The 16,553-nt window shown below is 38.1% G+C and overlaps 2 protein-coding genes across 5 annotated transcripts in view; both read left to right on the top strand.

The window, feature by feature from the left end:
* The first annotated feature begins 5,093 nt into the window (after positions 1–5,093).
* Positions 5,094–8,635, top strand: LOC117995359 (uncharacterized). Its single transcript, XM_069508732.1, has 3 exons — positions 5,094–5,256; positions 8,073–8,311; positions 8,619–8,635. The coding sequence occupies exons 1-2, from the start codon at positions 5,197–5,199 to the stop codon at positions 8,301–8,303; spliced, it is 291 nt and encodes a 96-aa protein (XP_069364833.1). The 5' UTR covers positions 5,094–5,196; the 3' UTR covers positions 8,304–8,311; positions 8,619–8,635.
* A 2,263-nt stretch (positions 8,636–10,898) lies between these two features.
* The window catches only part of LOC117995269 (uncharacterized), a 123,797-nt gene continuing 118,142 nt past the window's right edge, over positions 10,899–16,553 (top strand). For all 4 annotated transcript variants that reach the window (XM_069508721.1, XM_069508719.1, XM_069508720.1 and 1 more), the window contains exon 1: positions 10,899–11,145. The gene's annotated coding sequence lies outside the window, so the exon portion shown is untranslated. The remainder of the gene's footprint in view (positions 11,146–16,553) is intronic.

Below are 16,553 nucleotides of genomic sequence, written 5' to 3'. Positions count from 1 at the left end.
GACAGATCTCTGATTATGTAATCTTATCACTATGCGAATAGTTTCAACTAAGTGTTGTAAATGTGTATTTAATAATCATTGTTTAACCGTTTGGTTACTATATATTATCTAAAAGCTATAAATGCAAAGCGTCTTTAAAACGCGTTATAAAGTTACAATATTTTGAATGAATAGATGCAGTTGCTATAATACTCTCTCTATTCATGGAGAAAAATTAGTATAGGAATCTAACTTTAACGTAATCCCGTGCAAATGATAGACAAATAGTCAGTGGGCGTTAACCGTTTTGAGTGACCAACCAATCACAAACGAGCCTGCTTTCCGTACTACTATATCCAGGGAAACAAGCTAGTACGGAAAACATAGGCACGTTTGGGATTGGTTGGTCACTGAAAATAGTTAGCATTCACTGACTTTTTGTCTTTGTCATTTATATGAGATTACGTAACAGAGAGGGCCTTATACAGGTGCAACCAGAACACTAGCAAAAACTTAGCGTTATTGTTATACTAACTACCAATAATCATTTGGCTCGTTTTACACTTTTAGTGATTTAGAATCTTTCAAACCCGCAATGTATAGCAAACGTGCAAAACTCGGGTCAATGCCCCGCCTATTACGCGGAATTGACTCCGAGTGGCCAACTTTCACAACGTTCGTTGACCTCTTGCGTCAGTCGGATGTTTTATTTGCAATATATCGTAAACTTTTACAAAATTATAGGATTGTTTTTTTTTCGCGTTTTTTTGTAGTATTATATGAGTAATCATCAGTACTTTCACCTGTCTTCGTTTTTGCCAGCGTTCTGTTTACACCCTGTATTAACTTCTCTCCATGGATAGTGTATATTTAGAACGTTGATTATCGAAGTGTCAAATTGCGTCGAACCTTAGGGTTGTCTATTAAAATGAAATGGAGCGAAAATATAGTACTTAGCAGACAAAGAACATCTCCGCTCCACTCCACTTTAGCTACCAGGCTCCTGAAATATATTTATTGTACAGTAACTTTAAAAAATACGCTTTTCTACTAGTAACTAGATTAGATGTTACTTATTTTGCGAAATGAGTTAGTATATTTTCTTTTATATGTACATAATGTTACATATCATCCTAAGCTGTTTATTTCGTGATTATTTTATTATATAATTTTAATGCTGTAAATTATAATTAATGGTTTCATTATAAATATAGAAGAATCCGGCTTTACTCACTAATAATGGTTTCATTTTAATATTTAATATACATTAATATATACTTAATGTATATTAATGTCGTTTTGTGCAATCGGTTCTTCCTTTTTGTTATTTTATTGTTATTTATGTGACGTAATGTCTTTGTATTAATGTCTTAATCATGAATTTGAATAATGTATAGCTTTAAGCTATGTTTTATGCTTATTTTACTTAAGTTGCGGGTGCCTGTTGTCAAATACAGACATGCATCTAAACATTAATTGAAATATTATACTCTACCAAAATCGGGTTCGTCTATAATAAGTTTTAAACTTATTATTACGATGTATAATAACATGAGTATCTTTCGATTAATAATCGAATCTCACTTCGTTTATGAAATCAAAATCGATAGAGATAAATTTGGGATTATTTAAATTTTTATCTGTGGTATAAAATTAGTAACTGATTTATATTTAATGAGAAAAATAAGATATTTAAATACTCATATTGGTCATTTATATTGAAATTTGATGATTTTTTTCTCTAAGCATTAAGCAAACCTTAAAGCTGTCGTCATGTTTTCGCAGTTTAGTAGCGTTGTATGTATTTTTATGTTATTTCAACGGGATAAAATCGAAGTACAACTAGCTGTTTTTAGAATTAAATATAATATCTTATAAACTTTTAATTATAACTGATTATTTTAGTAAAAAATAAATTATAATAAATAATCTATTTTTGTAAGGTGCTGTATTGAATGTGGGAAGTAGGAAAAAACGAATTTGAGATTGTATTAAAACTGAGCTTCCAGCAAAGTGGCAACATTATGGTAGTTCTCTTTGAATGTAGGCAAATTGTGCTTCCGGTATCATGGCAATACTAAAACAACGTGACGTACGGCAGTACGTTCCGGCAAGGCGACATATGATGCACGATGATAAATTACAATGAATAAGCTCTTAAAACAGTTATCAAGTTTGAATAAGGCGTTTAAAACGTATGCCACTCGATATCGCAGTATTTTCAATTTACTACAAGTAGCGTTACGGATCTAAAGGCAACAGAATTAATTTTTAGGTTTGTGTGGAAAGTTGAAACGGACCGCGATGACCACAACGTCAGTGATTGGTTCGCTGTTATATCACGTGATACTCTCCCTCCCATATTTTTTATCGCATGACTTTGTGCAACTGCCGCGCACATACAGATCCTCTATATGGCGTACACGTGCTCAACTAACACCACTACATTTGGTCATACTTTGAAAACCACGCCGGTCTCGGTGGCTTTACATTATTTTATACAAAGTTTGGGAGGCGTAATGAAAGTAGTGTATGATAACGGTCCACAATTTCAATTCACATGTAATGATGAAATAGGGCAATGATACCGGACGGTACTATTTTTGTGTTCTACGTGCAACGCAATTACTATATTTGACAAGCTGTTTATAATTCCATTTACTTTCGCACAAACTTCGATTTGAAATAGTTTTCTCAATACTTACTTCAGTTTACTATTTTCTATCTAATGACAGTTTTATTTATAGTCTGCTGGTATGTGATTGCGTTGTAAATGAAAGTATGTAGGCAGCGAGGTCCTTGTTAATATATAAGCTATGCAATGTCTGAATTGTTCAGCAATTTCATGTAAAAGCAATTAAAGTTTGAAACACATGCAACCCGCGACGGAACGTGACCAACTCCAAGAAGTTTTAATACAAATAATTGTATGAAAAAGGAGCAACTTCATATCCTGCGTTAAAGCCCCAATCAAATCAAATCGCGTACACACAATACTTTGTGTAACCTTTTGCGGTGTTGCAGTTGCCTGCTGTGTATGTTTCAAACTTTTACTGCCGATTTGTAACAAGAACACACACAATTAGTTTCAATCTGACAATAATGCCAATCGATTAATTCGTACTACCCATCGATGGTGATTAAGCAGCTGTAGGTATACTGTACTAATTTCTATTCGCTATACTACAATTAGATTTTACGTTTTTTTTTAATTTATAGACTAGCGCTTGGCTGCAATCAGACCTGGTGGCAAGTGATGATGCAGCCTAAGATGGAGCGCGCTTGCCTAGAAGATGCTTATTCACTCTTGACTTGAATGTATCCATGTTATAATTGGAGTTGTTGTTGAAACTACTGGACGGATGGAAAATTGGCTTGCAGATAACTATTATGACGTAATCAGGATGTAAGAAAATTCAACTCCTAAGGGCGGTTAAGCACTGCATCCGATCCGAGTCCGTGAAAATACGTGCCTTTTTTTGTATGGTAGCTTATGACGCTTTGATGGCGTAGGTAATCGCTGGTATTCTCACGGATAACGGATAGAACTCGTATGACGGAAGTGCAGTACGTAATCGCTGTAAGGGGGTACAATAGAAGACGGCAATTTGTGTAGTCCACGCGTATGAAGTCGCGGGCATAAGCAAGTCATCAAATAAAAGACAGAAAAACGAATAACCGTTTGGCATTATTAAAAAAATATGATAATTTTAGATCTCGGTACCATAATATTTTACACACAAAAACGAAACAAAAATTTTATACACAATTTTGGACTTTACGATCATTCCAACGAGTTATTTACAATCATTCTTACAATTTGTTTTTGGATGTTTATAATCACGTTATAAAAAAATGTAATAAATTATTATTATGAATGGTACAGTTATAAAAACATGTTTCATAGATTAAATAAAATCACCTGTGTATAAAAATCGACTGACATGATTTAAAGTAATACATTGTACCTAATACTCATTTTTGGATTTTTATTTCGACCCAAAATATACTTATTAGAGAAAGCCCGCACTGCGAAATTTTACATTTACACCTCGGGTTTTGCGCTGTCTGTCCACCTAGACTGGAGGATGGATGTGGTGATGGTGGTGATGAATTCTGACATATAAAGTCACCCAAAGTAAAGTTAGTTTCAGGTAAAAACAGCTTTTGACGTCCATTAATCGTCTTTGACGACCTCCCTGGCGCTGTGGTCTTACAAGTGGGAGGTCTTGGGTTCGATTCCCGGCAGGAGCAATTTGAAAATTTCTAATTTCTAAAATGTTCTAAGCGAGAAACTACTTGTTTACTGGAAAACTAAAGTAGGAACATAATATACCTAATATCTGATTTGAGGAAATCCGATTACGAAATAAGATCCGTAGGAGAACCAAAGTAACCGACATAGCTCAGCGGGTGGCGAAGCTGAAGTGGCAATGGGCAGGGCACATAGTTCGAAAACGGGACGTTTGGGTACCAAAGTGCTGGAATGGTGACCACGCACCAGAAAGCGATGCGCTGGAAGACCCCCACTAGGTGGACGGACGACTTAAAGCGAGTCCCAGGTAGCCGCTGGGTTCAGGCGGCGCAAGACCGTGGCGTGTGGAAGTCCCTACAAGAGACTTTTGTCCAGCAGTGGGCGTCTATCGGTTAATGATATTCTATTCAGGTACCTACATCTACATGACTCTACTTCATTATGATCAACCCATCGCCGGCTCACTACAGATCACAGGTCTCCTCTCAGAGTGAGAAAGGTTATGGCCATAGTCTACCACGCGGGACATGTGCGGATTGGTAGACTTCACACACCTTTGAGAATATTATTGAGAACTCTCAGGCATGCAGGTTCCCTCACGATGTTCTCCTTCTCTGTGAAGCAAGTGATATTTAATTACTTAAAATGCACATAACTTAGAGGTGCGTGCTCGGGATTGAACCCGCGACATCCGATTAGGAGGCGGACGTTTTAACCACTAGGCTTATCTTTTCCACATAATATTAGCGTAATTACATAGGTAACTAAAACTCTTTTCTTTATCAAGAAAACGTGATAAACATTCGGCAAGTTAGAAAACATCACGTTCCAATTTCCATTGTTATGCCATTTAGTTGGTACAAACACTAGGATTAGGTAGGTATTTGCCAAGTTGTTTGGCAAACATATTGGTAAAGTAGAAGCAGTATTCAGTCCACATTTGGCTTGTGAGTTGGTCGACAATGGCAGACCTAAGGGTGCTTACCGTTTCGTTGTTCCTGTTCTGCTTCGCTGATGTTATAGTGAGTATTATTTTATCCCGCTGTCTCGTTGGTCTGGTGGCTGGTATGTTTTAGGGTTCCTTATAGTAACTACCCTTCCTTATAGTACCACTTTTTTATTTAAGTATTATTCAGATACAAGTTAGCCCTTGACTGCAATCGCATCTGGTGGAAAGTGACGATGCAATCTAAGATCTAAGCGGGCAAACCCAGAAGGGGTATGGCAGTTTTTTATAAACCCTGTTACCTGATATCCGTCTCGTTTTAACTGAAACTTAAGTCTGAGCTAAGTCAAAGTACGGTATATAGATCTCAGCCTTAGAAGCGTAGGACAAAGTCTTAAGTCGTCTTACAAAAGCAAACCAGTTAGGCGCTATCTCTATGCACGAGAGAATCGCAGCGATGGTCTCGTGCAAATTCGATACATTTCTTATAGACATCTCAATTCTCAACAGAGCAATACTTACTATCGCCGACGATAGTATTGAACGCGAAACACTGCCTCCACGCTAACCCGGCCTCATACCCCGATTGCCATCTCAACCTGTCGCGGAATAATAGGTCGCACTCGTTGCGATTCCTTCGCCCGTCGATATGGCGCCTTATTGTTTGAAACATGCCAATCCAGATATTTATCATTTACCTACTCATGCGAAATTCGAATAGGCTAGGTAAGTATGTAATATATACGATCAATTTATAGCTAACTAGATGATGTCCGCGACTTCGTCCGTATGCATGTGGGTTTTTAAAAATCCCGTGAGAACTCTTTGATGGATTTCTTCAATCAGATACTCTTTTTAATTTTTTTAGGGTTTTGTACCTCAACAGGAAAAAAGGAACCCTTATAGAATCGCTTCGTTGTCTGTCTGTCCGTCTGTCGTCTCTGTCAAGAAAACCTATGAATTTGTGGTTACATCACAAAAAAATCATGAACAAGTAATTAGTATTTTCAATTTCCAAAGTAATGAAAGGGCTTGTTGGTAGGTACATTCTAAAATAGATTTTCATTTATTTTTATGCATAATAGTTTTTGATTTATCGTGCAAAATGTCAAATTAATACCCGGGTACGGAACCCGCGGTGCCCGAGTGTGACTCGATTTATTTTATTTTATTAGTATTACCTTAGTATATAAAGGGTGCCACTACTAGTTCTCTTTTGTAAGACGACTATAAAGTCACCGTATCTCTTTGTAAATAGTACTATACTTCCTCATTGTTGAGGGTTGAGACCCCTTTTCCATTAAGCACATAATGGTAGGAGTTTTCTTGGGATGAAGTAATGCGGCGGGTTCCCAGATCTTTCCGCATAAAGTTATAGAATAGAATAGAATTTATTTTTATTCAAGTAGACTTATTACAAGTTCTTATGAATCGTTAACTAGTTTAAATTACCACTGGTTCGGTAGTTTATCTAAGAGCTAGCGCGCACCATGATGCGGTGAGTTGCGGTACGTTTTAAAAATCCGCAAATTTGAATTTTAATCTATCGAAATCCGGTGCGAAGATAACTCCGCAGTGCGTGCACTTCTATGTTATTCTATAGGTCACAGATTTAGCGGGGCAAACACGTACGGCAAACCGTGGTGCGTAGCTCTAAGCGAACGAAAGTTCAACTCTTTAAGTTTTCAGTTATTACAAGTTAGTGATAATTACTGGAAGCGACGCGCGACGGTTTAACATGCTCTATAAGGCACAGAGGAGTCGAGTCACCCAGTTATCGACTTGAGTCAACATTGGTTAAAAATCATAATCCACTGTCACATCTAGGACACACGCCCCTCATACAGGAACAATTATGATTTAGTTGTTTACATGGTTAGGTTCCGACTTGACGAGATATTTCCGTCGTGAGTCCTGTGTGTACATGCCTTAACTCGGTCTGAATTTGACGGGGCATTATAGACCCCTGGAGGTAGTTAATGACCCACCACTCGTCTGATACGTTAGGCTGATTCACTAATTACGAGGCGCAGTGGAACTAAATAAATGATGAGCGGTCTGCTAAGCCCCGTGATCCCTGCATAAATAAAGAACTACCCTCAAATTAGACGTACTGGTAGGAGATCCGCTTCGGCAGTCTTTTTTTAAAAAAACCGCAAGAAATTTCCACTGAATTTAATTTGGGAATTTACACACGGTATTTTACTTTACGCGAAAACTGTAGTTTGGATATTAACTAATGTAGAAAGATGTAAAATGTGGACTGACTCGCTGCCTCGCTGGTTGCTTGCTTTATATAAATTTGAAAAGCTGATGTAGCGAATTAGTACATATTAAAATTATAACATTAATTTATAACAGTACCTACTTGACTAGCTTTTTTCGCTGAACTTCGTTCGCGTAAGTTATAAATCAAGTAGGAATTTCTCAATATCCTTTCTTACGTATGTCCACGTGTCACAAACACTTATTAAAACTGGTTTTCAAATATATCTAGTCACCTGTTCTTGAGAACCCTCACCAACGTATAAGATGACCTCCTGTGAAAAGCCAAAATCCAAAATCTTGTTCTATAAGACAAGCTATATTCGGAAGAATCTGAATCCATCGCATGTGCGACCTTCCTGACAAGATGCTCAATAGAACCACTCTCACGCTGGGAGATATTATGACCGAAGAATTTTAATATGCGACTCTGTGATACGCCGAAAGTCGTTGTTTTACCGAGCTCTCAGAATATAGAGACGTTGGTAAGAAATCGGTCCATGAGACTCCTAGCATTCGTCTCCAGCACCACATCTCCAGAGCATCAATCTTCATCTCGACCAGTCACAAAGTCCACGTCTCCACAGCGAATAAAAATCTAGCTGCATAAACTCATTTCTTTTACAGATGAGCAAAATAGTCCTACCTCATAAACTACGCTACTTGGAGAACATGCTGAACGCTGACGTGATAGCCAAAGCCGCGAAGATCCGGCAGCGAATGGAAGCAAACCCGAACAACCAGGATAGCGAGAAGAGTTGGCCACTCCTCCTCGCTAAATATCAAGCTGATGATAAGAGAAACATGCCCGCGTACTCATATGATAGCTTATATGCGAGACGAATACCTAATCTTTAGTTAAGTAGGTAGCATATGAAAAAAATAAAATAAATAAATAAAATAAAAGCTTTATTTTTATCCCTTACTAACTAATTTTACATTAATTAATCTATAGTTTGCTCAACTAGATATTTTTATTTTTATTCTTACTAACTCAGGACTTAATATTTACACTAAACAATTTTAATAATCTAATCTCTAAAATAAAAAAGTATTACATTGCACTTTATTTATTTAAGTTCTAGGTAAGGGCCGCCCGTGGCGGTAAAAGTCTCCTCCATTTTATTCCATGTACCTACATCTATCTCTGACCAGGGTATTCCAAATCTTAAGCATAAGAAAAATCCACACAATGTACCTTACCTAATTGTAGCTGAAAAGTAAACAATGCCTTGCCTTTTCGTCTTTATTTATTACTAGCTTATGTCTTCGACTTCGTCTGTGTGGACTACACAAATTTCAAACCCCCATATTACCCCTTTAGGGTTGAATTTTGAAAAATCCTTACGTAGCGGATGCCTACGTTATTTGCATGCTAAATTTCAACCCGATCCGTCTAGTAGTTTGAACTGTGCGTTGATCGATCAGTCAGTCAGTCAGTCACCATAGATTAGTGTAAATTACAAAATTTTGCGATTCTAACTTCAAAACTGACCGACTTTCATTCAAATTTCAAACCTCTATTTTACCCCTTTAGGGGTTGAATTTTGAAAAATCCTTTCTTAGCGGATGCCTACGTCATAATAGCTATCTGCATGCCAAATTTCAGCCCGATCCAGTGGTTTGAGCTGTGCGTATCAGATAGATCAGTCAGTCTCCTTTTCCTTTTATATTTTTAGATTCTCTCCGTGGGTAGAGTATTGGCAACCTGCCCCTAGGACGCTGCATTTGGGGGGCGGCATGGTGAGGATACAGGCTACACACGTCACACATCTTTCAGAACATTATGAAGAACTCTCGGCTAGACAGTCTTAAATATTACATACTACTGAGCAGTATCGACCATCGCTGGCTCACTACAGAGCACGAGTCTCCTCTCAGAGTGAAAAGGGTCTTGGCCGTACTCTAAAAACGCTGGTCTACCATGCATTTCAACCAAGAAGAGAGTAACAAATATTTTAACTGTTTTACCTACCTACTAGTTTATAACCGTGACTTCACTTGCGTGGACTACACAAATTTCAAACCCCTATTTTACCCCCTTAGGAGTTGAATTTTCAAATGTCCTTTCTAAGCGGATGTCTACGTAATAGCTGTCTGCATGCCAAATTTCAGCCCGATCCGTCGAGTAGTTTGAGCTGTGTGTTGATAGATCAGTCAGTTAGTCACCTTTCCTGTTATATATTTAGATGTAACTTCTTAGAACTACGAACATAATAAGCAGAACAATAAAAAAGTCTTGACTATAAATACCCGCAAATATAACAAGATACAAGTACAAGTAACAGAACTGAGTAACAGGTAGTTCGGTATGTAATGTACCTCGACCTTTAGAAGGAGATAGCAGATTTGTAGAGCGCTGACCCTGTCGTTGAGACCGACAAAATGTCATAATGGCATTTGACGACCTCCCTGTCGCAGCGGTGAGCGCTGTGGTCTTAATAGTGGGAGGTCCCGGGTTCGATTCCTGGCAGGGGTTTGGAATTTTATAATTTCTAAATTTCTGGTCTGGTCTGGTGGGAGGCTTCGGCCGTGGCTGGTTACCACCCTACCGGCAAAGCCGTGCCGCCAAGCGATTTAGCGTTCCGGTACGATGCCGTGTAGAAACCAAAGGGGTATGGGTTTAATAAAAACTGCCATACCCCTTCCAGGTTAGCCCGCTATCATCTTAGACTGCATCATCACTTACCACCAGGTAAGATTGCAGTCAAGGGCTAACTTGTATCTGAGTAAAAAATATATATATATATAGGTATGAGTAACAAAGACAACGCTCTACAAAGCCGAAATGTTATTCTAAAGGGAGATGTACATTACTTTTAGCCGCGTAGGTATTGTACTATTACTACAACACGTTTTACTATGGGTTTTATTTTTCAATGGGCAAAAAATTTAGTGTCTAATCGTAGCGCCCCGAGGAATACTGTACAATAAAAAAATAAAAATAGCAGACGGGACTTGTTTTAATGCTTATGCCTACCTATTATATTAACAACAAAGACGTAACAATGTGACGTACAGTTATTCCTATTGTTAATATTTTGATCGCAGAATATATACGAGCGCAGTGATAGCCGGTCTTATTAATTGATCTCTCTCTTCTCAGATCTGAACGCGTTTGGAACCCTCGTAGCTTTCGTTTTAAGTTTGCGTAATAATTATCACCATTATATCTTACAACTCCAACATCTGACTATCAAAAAGAGTAATTTATTACCTATTTTGAATAAATCATTTGACTTTCACTTTGTTAATATTTTGATCGCAGAATATATACGAGCGCAGTGATTGCCGGTCTTATTAATTGATACGCATTGTAACTCGAAGTCTCGTAGCTCAGTAAGGGTATGGCTACGGAGTACCGACGTCGGACGTTCGCACTTCGCTTCGCTTTCGCTGTCGCAGTAATATACCTAAACATTCTACTCTATAGTCGCAGTCAGTCGCCGTAAGCAGAGGGTGCCGCGCGCCTCCCCTAACCGAAACTTTGCGTCGATATACAATCGGTACCTCCACCGCGTCTCATTACAGAAAGGTCAAAGCGTAAACGTTTGTAGAACAAGAATACACCAAATAATCTTGATTTACATAGCTTTATGTTAAGCCTTTATGTTAATAATCCGGACTTTGTACGGAAGTTTGTGAACGCGTAAGCCATGTGAATCACTCTACTACGAGCATCGCTTTTGATTAAGAAAAGGTAAGTTCTTTATATTATTATGTATGTGTGTGCCAAGCGAAGATATATTGTGCGTGTTTTGGCGAATGTACCTCTCTATTCTAATTTTTATTGTTATGCAGGTATATTTTTAAAATATTGATGTTTATTTTTAAGTTTTAAACTGTCTTTATACTAAGTACCTATCTAGTTAGGAATTGAAAACAACATTTTAAATTTTATCTAGTTGAATACATACAAGATTTATACGTCTACATAGGCTATATGATTAAAAATCCTTGCCTTTCAGGGGAACGAAAAAAAAAACTAAAATAATAAGTAGCTGTGGTTTGTATTTGAAAACTATTCTATTTAAAAATAGAATTTAGGTTAGGTTAGCCCACAGACCATTGAATTCTCTGTGGGTTAGCCACAAGCACGGATAGGTTAGAAACCGTGGTTAGAAGTTAGGTTTTGTAGAGATACAGTATAGGCAGATTATTATAACTGTGGTATTATGACGACGTGTTTTAGGCATTTTGTATCTAAATAGGTACCTTACTACCTACCTACAAAGGGAACATAAAAACGTTTTTAAAAGCTTTTTTGACAAAAGTGTTAGGTTACTTTGTTATAAAGTTGATATCAGAAAAGTTGGGAGTTTCCTTAGCGTAAGAACTTTAAAGCTCGAAAAAGTTTTAAGTACCTCTGGTTTCAGTACTTTGTCAATTGATAACATGAAAATCTAAATATATAAAAGGAAAAGGTGACTGACTGACTGACTGACTGACTGAATGACTGATCTATCAGCGCACAGCTCAAACTACTGGAAGAATCGGGCTGAAATTTGGCATGCAGGTAGCTATTTTGACGTTGGCATCCGCTACAAGAGGATTTTTGAAAATTCAACCCCTAAAGGGGTGAAATAGGGGTTTGAAACTTGTGTAGTCCACGCAAATGAAGTCGCGAGCATAAGCTAGTTACTACTAAACCGATTACCTTGAAATATTTACGGGACAATCTTTAAAGTATCTCCTTTCTAACAAAAAAAGAATGAATGAAAGTTAATAGATTACAACTTAGTATACATTTCAACTTTTATTCCTCTCTCCTAAGGGAACCATGCTGAAATTCGGAATAAAAAGTATTCTATATCCTTCCGCATAGTATGAACTCAAATCATATCAAGTTTCATTGGAATCCATTCAGTAGATTCGCCATGATGTGCGGCCATGATACAGACAGACAAAAATGAAAAAAATACAGTTTTAAACAGACTCGCTCATACAGGACTGAGCGACCGCGAGCGAATGGCGCGAGTAATCGCTCGTCGCATTTGGACACTCGCTTATAGCCCGGCGACAAAATTATCGAAACTACATACTCCTACTACCGCTGATCGCCAACTCGTTTAAGTTTCTAGTTCTACTCGTTTCTCGTTCATCGTCGGCGGTCGGCCCTACCTACCTGCCAAATTACTTGATTCTAGTTCAGCGGGAAGTAGGTACCCTATTAGTTTTCTTGACAGACACGACAGACAAACAACAAAATGATCCCATAAGGGTTCCTTTTTTTTTAAGGTACGGAACCCTGTTCATTTGCACGTGTGTGTGTGTATTGATATAGCAAGTGCCCCGGGAACGGCGGAGTGCCGCGCGTGAAGACAAAATTAAAATGTATGGCGCTCTAACAAAACGTGTGAGCCGCGGCGGACGCTTATTGTATTTTTTTAAATAAAAATAGTGGTTAGCATGTTCGACTTCAGATGACGAGGTCCTGGGTTCAATTCGCGGGTTCAATTCAATTCAACATATAAATCGGGTAAACGGATGTGCCCTGGGAACTCTTTGATTTTCCGGAATAAAAAGTAGCCTATATGTAGCCTATAGCCCTGGGATTTAAGCTAAAAGCTAGTAGACAGACAGACAGACAGACAGAAGGACAGATACACTTTCGCATTTATAATATTAGTATGGATAGTATGGATAATAAAAGTTAATAAAGTCCAATACTTCGAATGCGTTTGAGAGAATCTGTATTTAAAAAGCAATATTTTTGTTCACAAAGAGTTTGCTGGTATAAAGCGATTTACTCGGAAATTACTGTTCAATCTTTTAAAATAAATGCGCCTTGCGAACTCTTTTTGTACGTTAATTGTTATTTCAGATCCATTTAAAAATATATTTTTTGTAATACTTCAGTTTCTCACTCAACTGCATAAGTACTAATTTTTTTAAGGTGTTTTCACAATAAATTTTATTTTAACAAAGAAAACAGTTACCACGGATTTTTTACCCTCTAGGGGTTGAATTTTCAAAAATCCATTTATAGCGGATGTCTACGTCATTATAGCTATCTGCATGCTAAACAGCCCAGTCGATCCAGTGGTTTAAGCTGTGCGTTGATAAATCAGTCTCAGTCAGTCATTAAGTCAGTCAGTCAGCTTTTCATCTATACTATTATATAAAGAGGTAATGTCGTTAAGTGTGTTTATAGGGGGTAATCTTTGGAACTACTAAACCGATTTTAAAAATTCTTTCACCAGTAGAAAGCTACATTATTCCTGAGTGACATAGGCTATACGGGATCTTTAAAAACCTAAATCCACGCGGGCGAAGCCGCGGGGATCAGCTAGTTATTATATAAAGAGGTAATGTCGTTAAGTTTGTTTGTAGGGGGTAATCTTTGGAACTACTGAACCGATTTTAAAAATTCTTTCACCAGTAGAAAGCTACATTATTCCTGAGTGGATCAGCTAGTTTTATATATTTAGATAAAGCGTACCCATATGGCCCATGTATGAAATAAATTCACCCTTAAGTACCTTAGAAAACCTACGCAAATGGAAACAAGGACCTCCACTATTTAGTTGATGTTCAAATAATGATGTCTACGTGACCCTGCTAAGCCCGGATAAAAAACGTAGGTACAGTACACGGCAGAAATCGTACATCGACGTTTAGAAGCAGATTCGTAGAGCGTTGTCCCTGTCGCTGAGACCGACAAAACGTCATATTGGTATGAGTGACAGAGACAACGCTCTACAAAGCCGAAATGTCATTCTGAAGGCCGATGTACATTACTTTCTGCCGCGTAGGTACTGTATGTCATTTGCAAAATAGGATAAAGGAAAATGTTAAGCGAGCTTGAAAAGCTGTGCAAAAACTAAACATAACCTTAAAAAATCGTAAACGATTATAGTTATAGAACAATCCCTATTGTTTTTCGGGATGAAAACAATAGGGATATACACTCTAGATTCCACGGATGGAAATGCAAAATAAAAAGGTACAACAAGTTTTATTGAGAAGCGTGGAACGTACTGCAAATATTTCAACGTAAATTGATAGGTTGATCGTGTTCTACTTCTATACTTCTAGACACCTATGTACGCGGTATTACTATACCAAAGATAATAGACGTAGTTCAAAAATAGGTTAACCAATATAAATCCCGCAAATTGCTAATGCGCTCGGCCGCCATTTTAGTGACGTCAGCACTAGACTGAAGTTTCGAGCTGATGGTATATTTTACTCAAAATGACGTCATTTCGATGTTAACGGAAAAGGTTCCAGCGCAATAGCAATTTGCGGGACTTATACGAGACTTGGCGTGGCGTGGATTCAGGTTTTTAAAAATCCCATGGGAACTCTTTGATTTTCCGGGATAAAAAGTAGCCTATGTCTATATCTGCAAGCTATATCTGTAACAAATTTCGTCAAAATCGGTTGAACGGATGGGCCGTGAAAGGCTAGCAGACAGACAGACAGATAGACAGACAGACAGACAGACACACTCGCATTTATAATATTAGTATGGATAAAGCTTTGGCGGCTTTTGAGCTTGTGTTTTTTTTTTTTTATTATATTCAGATACAAGTTAGCCCTAGACAATCTCACCTGATGGTAAGCGATAACACAGTCTAAGATGTTAGCGGGCTAGCCTGAAAGGGCTATGGTAGTTTTAATTAACCCCATAGGCCCTTTGGTCTCTATACAGCATCATATCGGTACGCTAAATCGCTTGGCGGCATGGCTCTTTCAAAAATTCGGACCTTTTTAAATTGGTCACAGTTGAGATTAGGAAACTATGAAGCTGCAAAGGTAGGTAGAAAGTGGTGTTGCCTTTTGTCATAGCGCATAACAGTCTGTTGGTTGTTGCCATTGATGTCGGAACCACCCCTTACTTTGTTCTGTGACATACCCCCGTATTGTGCGCTTGAACGCACAGTGTGTGGTTCCACCAATCAGATTATTTTGTCGTGCCAATTTTCGAAGTGGCTGGATGAGGAAGGCTGAGGACCGGGTGTGGTGGCGCTCTATAGGGAAGGCCTATGTCCAACTGTGGACGTCCACAGGCTGATGATGATAATGATGATGAATTTTCGATAATCTGAGTATGCGTTCGAGCACACTGTGCAATTTCATAGTAATGATTGTGAATACGGGTGTGAGCCGTTTAACAAATTTTGACAGTGATAGCTTGCATCCCCGGGAAAACCATAATATTATGTTACTTTTGGTTATGGAACGTCAAAAAGTTCTCACATTTTGAAAGATCTTAATCCATATGGATGAACTTGCGGACATCGCCTACTTGGTACAGAGAAAGCTTGCATCCTGGTGATGGTCGTAGACTAATTTTTATCCCGGAAAGTCAAAGTTTCGAACGAACCGAACGAAGTCGCGAGCATGATCTAGTAGGCTATAAATTATAGAACCCGGACGAGTACGAGTATAAAAGAAGAAACTGACTGACAAATATCTATTCACGCTCACACGCCCTGGCTCTAGAAACTTGAGATTTTGTGCAGTTATAATTTTACCATGTATATTGATAGGTATATTGATAAAAAAGTGGTGATAGCCTAGTGGTTATGACTTAGGCTCCAAATCGGGGAACCAGGGTTCGATCCCGGGCACGCACCTCTAATTTTTCAGAGTTATGTGCGTTTTAATTCATTAAAATATCACTTGCTTTAACGGTGAAGCAAAACATCGTGAGGAAACCTGCATGCCTGAGAGTTCTCCATAATGTTCTCAAAAGGTATGTGAAGTCTACCTCACTTGACCAGCATGGTGGTCTATAGCTAAGCCCTTCTCATTCTTAAAGTGGACCCATACTTTGTCGTGAGTATGAGTTGATGAAGACGATGTATACAGAAGTGCTGTTTTTCATGGTGGTTTATGATTCCCATTAGGAACAGAAGTTTCATTCAAGTAAATCCGGGTCGGGACACCTAGTGTTCTATACAAAAAGATGTCAACAATGTAACGTAAGCATACCGCGTTACTGAAAGTGAGGCGGAGGTGTTATAATAATATCTTAATCGACCTATTTTCTTTCACAGTAGGTACGGGCCATTGTAGGCCACAGTGTAAGAATCAATACGTAAAACCAGAATGCAAAAAGCTTTCAAGCTCATTTCACACTACAGGATATAATAGTAG

Source organism: Maniola hyperantus, chromosome Z (assembly GCF_902806685.2).
Source record: "Maniola hyperantus chromosome Z, iAphHyp1.2, whole genome shotgun sequence".
Lineage (NCBI taxonomy): Eukaryota > Metazoa > Arthropoda > Insecta > Lepidoptera > Nymphalidae > Maniola > Maniola hyperantus.
The sequence above is the reverse complement of the archived record's forward strand: the minus strand, read 5'-3'. Positions and strand labels throughout refer to the sequence as shown.